We start from the raw sequence: 8162 nt of genomic DNA on the forward strand, positions 1-8162 counted from the left end.
TTTCCAAAAACAAAACAATTGGAAATTTCTGAGAAACTCAGAAAATTTCACAAAGTTGAACATGTCCAAGTTTTTTTCCAGAAAAATTCAGAGAATAATCTAAAAATGTCTTCTTTTTGTGTAAATTTTTGTTTTGTTGAACTCAGAACTTTCCTTGCTTTTTCCAGAAAATTTCTGAGATTAATTTCAGTATTTTGGAGTTTTCTCTCACAACTCTTGGAAAACCAGACAGAAATTTAAAGAGGAGTGGAAAGAGCAAAGGGGGTAGATTAGCAGAACTAACTAACAAATCAGGTCCTTCCTCAGAAATGTTTATTTTTTTCTAAAAAAAATATTCTGAGAATAATCTACAAAAAATTCTGCTTTTTTTCTAGCAAATTTTTAACTTTTAAAACTGAGAAATTCCTCATTTCTTCTATAATTTTTTTTCTCACGAATTTTTCACTTTAGGTGGAGTTTTTTTTTTCTAGAACATTTCTGACATTAATCTAAAGATGTGTGTGTTTTTAAGCAAACATTTGACTTTTCAAACCTAGAAATTTCCGAGCTTTTCTAGAATTTTTCTGAGCTAACCCTCAAAATGTCCTCCTTATCTCCCTCTCCACAGTGACCCTCACAGTCTGTCGCAGACATGTGGCATTTCTCCCATCTTGAGCTTCCTCCTCCACCTCCCGGCTCCTCTTCTTCCTCCTCCGGTGCCATTTCCTCAGATCTAATAATGACCTTTGTGCGCGGCGGAGCGCGGCCTTCGCGCCGCGGCTCGGTTCTACAGCATGCCAGGTCGCCATGGCAACGGGCGAGGAGGGGGACAGGACCCATGGCGGCTGACACTCATCCTCCCACTCGCGTGGTGAATGCGGTGCGTGACCTTCATCCCGGTTTCTCTCTGGAAACGGTCCGTTTTTCTTCCCCTCCGCCTCCCGGAGCCGTTTCTCCTGCTCGGCTCGCAGCGCATCGCGGCTCCGCGGAGTCATCTTATGAAATCACTGCAGCCTTTAACACCCACTTTCTGCACGGTAACGCGATCCGAAAGTCACGTGACCTGAGCAGGGAAGGACCCGGGAGCAGAGGTGAGCCGGATGAAATTAAAGTTTATTATTGATCATCGCAGCAGCAAACAGTTACAGGATACAGCAGAGAAACCCAGGAAATGAAAAGTGAACCACAGACAAAATGTTTCTACTATTTCATGCATCTGTGAGTAAATAAAGTGTTAAAAAAAGAGACGTGCAGAGTCCAGCACCATTGATTAGATTTCATATTAAAACACCGGTGTGCAGGTTTGTCTCGTCCTTCCTGCACACGTTATTGTCTCTTCTGCACATGCGCATTGTGCAACAAAAACATGAATAAATAAAAAGCTTAGAAATATTCAGATTGCATCTCATGAATCTGCAGCAAACCACAACAACATAAGCAGTAAAACGTGGTGAGCTGAAACATTCATATAATTACGTCCTGTTGTCAGGGAGCGGGGAAGGAAGGCTGTTCCTGTCTAAAGTGAGTTATTTTCATTACGAACCTGCTCTTAAGACATGCTGGGTCACAGAAAAGCCGCGTTACATTCAGTCTAAACATGAAAATGAAGTCAAAAAAGGCAAAAAGAATAAAAACTTTTGGTACATAAGGAATTTTAAGGTGATTGAAGTTCATCCAAGGTTAAATTTGGAAGCAAAAAACAACAAAAAAATGTCAAAATTTAAATGTTTTTTCTGCCCTGATTACAGAAAACAGATGGATGCTAACATATCAAACAAAATAAGTTATTTAAATCAAAATGTTCCCCAAAAACAGCAAATAGACAGCACACCAGATATTGAAACAAATATTTACGGTTTAAGCAGTGGTAGACTCACTTCCTGTTACGGTAACAACTTGCTAATTTTTCATTTAGCATTTTTTGCTTACATTGAAAATGTTTAGCATTTATTTTCCCCTTAATCAAAATTTTCAAGATAAATTTTAAGGCGCTATTTTAAGGTACCAATGGATGTAACCATTGTACATCAGTTAGTAGCTAATGAGCTAACAGCTAGCTAATTTTTCTTTAGTTCTAACTTGGAAAGAAAGTTAGTGAAATTAAATTGAAATAAATTTTTTGCAAATTAATTGTAACCGATGAATAGAAGCATTGCATATCGGTTAGTATTGATTAGTGCTCAGCATGATTCTGCTAATATGTAGCTAATTTTTGGTTTAGCTCCAGAAGGTGGATTACAGGTAAATCCAGCAGCTAATGTAAAGTTTTATTTTGTAGCAGCGAGAGGAAAAGTGGCTCTTTGACCCGTAAATGTTGCTGATCTGTTCTAGTCATAATGAGAAGCCATATAAATTTGGTCAATCCTTATTTAAACACTTAAGAGCTCTCATATGATATTGTCAGCTGACAGTCAGCTGATCCTTTATTTTGACAAACAAAACAAGACGATGATCTCAGGGAAAAGTAACGTTCCTGGTCATGATCCAGCAGGACTCTGTGAATTTCTCACTTATGTACCTGAACTTTGATAGCAGAAACTTTCATAAAAACACAACATGCAAACATTTAAAGACGTTTCAGGACCTGATGTTCAAAAATTTAGTTTCCTCATGTTTAGACCAAACATGTCAAGTGTTTTTAAAAAATCCAAGCATACATGGAACGACACAAAGCAGATTAAGATTATGTATTGAAATGAATTAGGTTGATGTGAATGGGTGTAATATAATTAACTTGAATTGAATGAAATGTATGTTTTATTTTACAGAAATGTTTATAACTGAATGAGGCTTAAAGATTAGAACCATTTAAAGCTAATTTTTGCTTTTGTCTTCAGTGATTTCAAATAATTCCTCAGAAATGTGAAATTAAAGAGTAAATTATAGGACTGATGATTGTTTTTCTGTTTTATCTCATTAAAAATATGTTTGTCTTCCTGCTGAATTCAGAAGATGTGAATAATTAAAGATAATTAAAGTTTGTCATCTGGTGTGTTGTCTTTTGTTGTTTTTCAATAAAATATTGAGTTGAAAAAATACAAAAGCAGTTTCTGTATTTGTTTATGCCCAACACACCTCCAGGTTTTTGAAAAATAATAAAGCAGATTAAATGATTCTTCTCTAGGGGAAGAATCACTTCCTGTCAAGCTGTGATAATAAAGTCATGTGAATAAATCTATAAATAAAAATATGCGAAAAGGTAAATTGCACAATCCTCCATGTTTTGATCAACACTTTAAAAAAAATAACAGGGTTTAAAAAGATATGATGTTATTTGTTTTTTTTTTTGCTTCATTCAGGTTGGAAAGTGAGAAAATTTACAACATTACTTTAATTAGGTCTGCCCATTTGTTTATGTTTCTGATTCCTGATATTATATTTAATTAAACCGTTAATAAACTGTTAAAATGGGATATAATGTAAATATGTGGGTTTATTTGGCTTTTTGAGTGTTTCAGTGATTGTAATAAAATAAAGAAATGTCTAAACTGATTCCTCTCTCGTCTCGGAAAACCAACATTTTAGTGCAACTTTCGAGATGTTTTGTACTCCGTAGAGCCTCATGTTGTTATGTAAACACAAATACATCATCAATACACAACACAGGTATCAGAAATTTCATCACCATCCTCCAGAAACAACGAATCCCTAAAAATCCTGGAGCAACAAAGACAAGGCAACGACTGAAACTCCCAACAGGAAGTAGAAAAACTACAGCTGAGAACAAAATAAAAGCACTTCATGGATTTGATGATACCGGTTACCTTAAATAATGATAGTTAGCCCTTAATGAGTGAGATATTAATTAACTACAGGAAATCTGGATTCCTAACATTTAACTAAAAGAAGGTTAACATTTTTAGTCTGGATTTTAGCTCTTTTAATTTATAAGATAAGGAAAAAAAGTTTTTAAAATATTTTTATGATTTCAAGTTAAAGTCAAGAGGAAATAAAAATCAGACAGTAAGTTTGGAGGCGACTTCACACAAAATGAGACGGAAACAAACAAAGTTGGTCATTACACTAGAACCCTGCAGTCATGGTATAGAGAGGTTATTATCATTTTATCCTCATATTATTACATTATTCTCGTATTATTCTGACTTTAGTGTCATATTAATGATTTTATTCTCACACTATTTGCATGTTTAATCTGATTTTAGTCTCGAATCATAAAGACTTTGTACAAAACTGTGATTTTTGTTTGAATTTGTTCTTCATAAAATGTAAATAAAGATCTTTTTCATGTCATTGTGAGCTAGTCGGATAACTCTTTTATCCGACTAGCTGCTGTCTAAGCGACGCTAACTTCATGATAGCTTTCTCTTCTCTGAAAGACGAACTTAAAAAATGTTGCTCAGCTTGATTTTCTTTAAACTGGAGGCATCTCCTCTGATCTAATCTGACCTTTCCTTCAGTGACTAACCAGACTTCATTCAGAAAGGCTTTTCATCCAAATAAAACAGTTTTTCACTACGAAATAATCCGGATCTTTAGGTTCGGTATTTCTGGAGGATGAGAGACGGGCGATAGATAAATATGTCCCACGGTCACCTAGCTAAGAGTAGAGTGGCTATATGAAAGAGTAAAGCAGGCAAAACCACGAGCTTGATGCAAAAGTAGAATAAATAGAAAACATTCCCTATGTGAGCGCTGTTTGACATTCTCATACGTAGTGCTGGGTGACTTTACATCCATCGCTTTATAGTCCAGAGGACGGATAGAAGGGAGGGAAGATGAGAGGAGAGCAAACATTTACAAAGAAGTGAGGCCGAGGTAACCCAGGAAGGAGTGTTTGTTGGAGCAGGGCGGTGAGGAAGAGGAGGAGGAGGAGAAATAGGAGCGAGGTTTCAGAGAGATGAGTGTTGTGATGGGGAGGAGAGGAGATAAATCCCTCCATCCTGCGCGGTCGGAGAGCAGCGGAGGGAGAGGAGGAGCAGCAGGGCGAGGAAGAGAGGAGGCGGTGTGCAGCCGCCGGACGTGTTTGCTGGAGCGCTGACCGTCTCCGTGGGGGGCGTAGGTCCGGTGAGTGTGCACGTCGGCGTTAGCGCTGGCGCTAGCGTTAGCGTGCTTCACCTTGCAGTGCAGCCGCAGGCTGTCCCGCCGCTTGGCGCTGTAGGGGCAGAGGCCGCAGGTGAACGGCCGCTCGCCCGTGTGGACGCGCACGTGCTCCACCAGCTTGTTGGCCGTCCGCGTCAGGTGGCCGCAGCGGTCGCACCGGTACTGGTTGCCCTGGCGATGACCCTGGAAGTGGGCCAGCAGCTCCGGTTGCCCGGGAAACGACCTCTGGCAGATGCGGCAGCGATGCTCGGAGGTGCTCTGCTCCGCCTGCGTTGCCACGGCGACCGGCAGAGCTCGGCTGGGGGCGGCGGGGAGAGGAGCCGGGCGTCTGGACGATGAGAAACATTCACAGGCGAACGTTATGAACTCTGTCACTTTATCGTCTTTATTTAGGATTTAATCTGACAGAAAAACAGACAAATTCTGATTTATTGTCAGAGAGAAAATGAAACATTTCTGGTTCTTCTGTTAGTGACGGTGTTTTATTTTTGTGATATTATGGTGGACTGTCCTGTTGCTGAAATGTTATTGATTGATTGATTATCCTTTAGAAATAAAATCTGAAAAGTGTGGTGTGCATTTATTTTCAGCCCAACCAACCAAATGCCTTTCTCAAAGCAATTTAAATAGTTTAGGAAACAAGATGTTTTTCCCATATTACAAATGAAGTGATCTGCAGCTTTTCATCAATATTCACTCAAAACAAGCTCCATGGTCTTGTTGAAAAGTTACTTGTAGTTTAGTTTTATCTTATTTCAAGTTCTAATATATTTGCACTAAAACTGGGGAAAAATACCTGAAAATATTTTGTGTTTTTGGAGTGTTTGGATTGTAATTCCAAATTATTTGTGGAAAATTTGACTACTCACATTTCTTTGTATCTAAATTATTCTAAAGAAATAATCAAAATATTACTTGTTATATATACTTATTTAAATGTGCTTGTATAATTTCAAACATTTATTTAAACTATTAATTTAGTCATTTACCCTTAAAATGAAGCTAAATATAAAAAAAGTAATGACACTCATGCCTGTAGTGAGTATGTAAACTTCTGACCACGATACTATTTATAATATCTGTTCCTATAAACACATTCAAGACATTAAAAAATCATTTAAGCTAAAACCAAAGATTTTTAGTTAAAACAGTATTGTTTAAAAAATACAAGTACTTAATTATATTAAATGTGTCAAAAGTTTGTGACGTTTAGGTAAAATTTCAAGCCAATGACCCTTCAGGATGTGACAATAAGCTACAAAACCATAAAAAAAACTCAAAACATTGTCACTATTTTGTTATGAAATGTTTAAACATCTTTGTTTTCTGAAAATAAAATTAAAACATAATGAAGAAAACAATTGCAGAAAAGGACACCTGCTGACCTCATTTCTCCCGTGTCGCCGTGTATGTGCGTGTCCACATGGGCCATCATCTCCGCCTCCTGATTGGTCGAATGGTCGCACCTGCAGCAGTGCAGCGAGAAGGAGCCGTGTTCCCATTGGCGGTGCTCCGTCATGTGACTCTTGAAAAGGGCGTGGCCCTCCGTCTCAAAGCCGCACACGTGACACCTAAAATGGATGAAAACGTATTCATTAACTAAAACAGGCTGTTGCCATGGTAACGGACCCGAGCTTTATGTCATAAGTGTTGTGTCTGTCATGAGTTATATCTGACCGACAGTTTACATTACTAAATCAGCCTTACAGTCATCCTTACTGGTGAGTTCGACTCTATGCAGATGATATTGTAGTGGGCTCATTATTTTAATAAAACATTCCAGCACCAACTGGACCTAAATGGAGCCGGGAACTACATGGGCTCCAGGTCACGTAAAGGTGATATTAATATCTGTATTAATTCACAACATATTTCTGTAATGCACAAAAGAAAAAAGTAAAACCAGGAGATTTCACTGCTTGTTCTGGACAATTAGGCTGGATACACCAACTAATACTACATGATACAGAAGTAATATTCGGTATTTTATAGATTTAGATAGTGTTGTAATATGTTTATTATTAGCACTCTGCTATCCAGATATACCATAAAATATGACAGAACTGCTCAAAAATACTTTGCTACTGCAGTTAATCCTGTAAATGATGTAGAAAAAAAACACCTAATTTTGTTCTAGTACATATTTTTATCACTTGAAATTTATTTGTGTTTTTGTGCTTTAAAAACATTAATCAAAATGAGGAGTAATGGAACATATAAAGCTAAATGAGGGAATTAAATGATTTGCTAAATTAATTCCAGTAATAAAACTGACAAATTGAATTTATTTTTGCTTTATTTTATGATTCCTGAAAGGGCAGAATCTGTGAAAATTACCTGAAGAAGTAAGAAGAACCCCAGGTTTGATCTCTAACGACGTTGGTTTGCGTTTCTGCGGAGAAAAAGGAAATATGTTTATAATCCTGCAAACAGATTCATGAATGAGTGGATTAATGATGTGAAGTTATTGTTGTCAAACCTGTCGTTGACGAGGTAATTTAACTTCACTAGCATCTTTATTATAAGCCATAGGGCAACGCGTCCATTAATCCATAACACAAACAACAGCAGCGCAGCAGAAGACGGTCATTAAAAACCAATAACATCACCAATCAGAGGGACAATAAAACCACTGCAGGCGTCTGGAGGAACAAATTCCCTGGCAGTTTTTATGACGACGTGTCGGATCAGACGGGAATCTGACAGAGGATAATTATTAACAAAGTCCTCTGTCTGAACCTGCTCCAGTCTGCACTTCGGATTCACACATGTGGAAGGCGTGAAAACTATCTGCATGTGAGCCAGGTTCATCGGGCCGGGCCGAGCCGGGCCGAGCCAGGCGTTGTTTAAATGCCAACTAGTCAGGAAGATTTGGCACGAAAAGGAGACACCAGTTTATCGGGGAAACACGAGAAAACAGAAAAAAAACAGAACAAAGAAAAGACGGGAAATAAATAAATAAACTGATAATTTAACTGATTCACGGATTTAACTACAGATGCAAGAAATACAGCCGACAGCTGCTCACAAAACATCCATCCATCCAACATCCACCATCCATCCATCCAACAATCATCCATCCATCCATCATCCATCCATCCAACAATCATCCATCCATCCAT

The 8162-nt window shown here is 38.0% G+C and overlaps 1 protein-coding gene across 2 annotated transcripts in view; it reads right to left on the reverse strand.

Moving 5' to 3' along the window:
• Positions 1-1083: 1083 nt before the first annotated feature.
• Positions 1084-8162, reverse strand: part of LOC103151683 (zinc finger protein 169-like) — a 17490-nt gene continuing 10411 nt past the window's right edge. For both annotated transcript variants that reach the window (XM_007571862.2, XM_016681623.1), the window contains exons 7-9: positions 7378-7432; positions 6426-6611; positions 1084-5368 (exon numbers count right to left, since the gene is read on the reverse strand). In XM_007571862.2, the coding sequence (XP_007571924.2) occupies positions 4735-5368; positions 6426-6611; positions 7378-7432 (875 nt within the window). In that variant the 3' untranslated portion in view covers positions 1084-4734. The remainder of the gene's footprint in view (positions 5369-6425; positions 6612-7377; positions 7433-8162) is intronic.

This window comes from Poecilia formosa, unplaced genomic scaffold, assembly GCF_000485575.1.
Source record: "Poecilia formosa unplaced genomic scaffold, Poecilia_formosa-5.1.2 Scaffold288, whole genome shotgun sequence".
In the NCBI taxonomy this organism is placed as follows: domain Eukaryota; kingdom Metazoa; phylum Chordata; class Actinopteri; order Cyprinodontiformes; family Poeciliidae; genus Poecilia; species Poecilia formosa.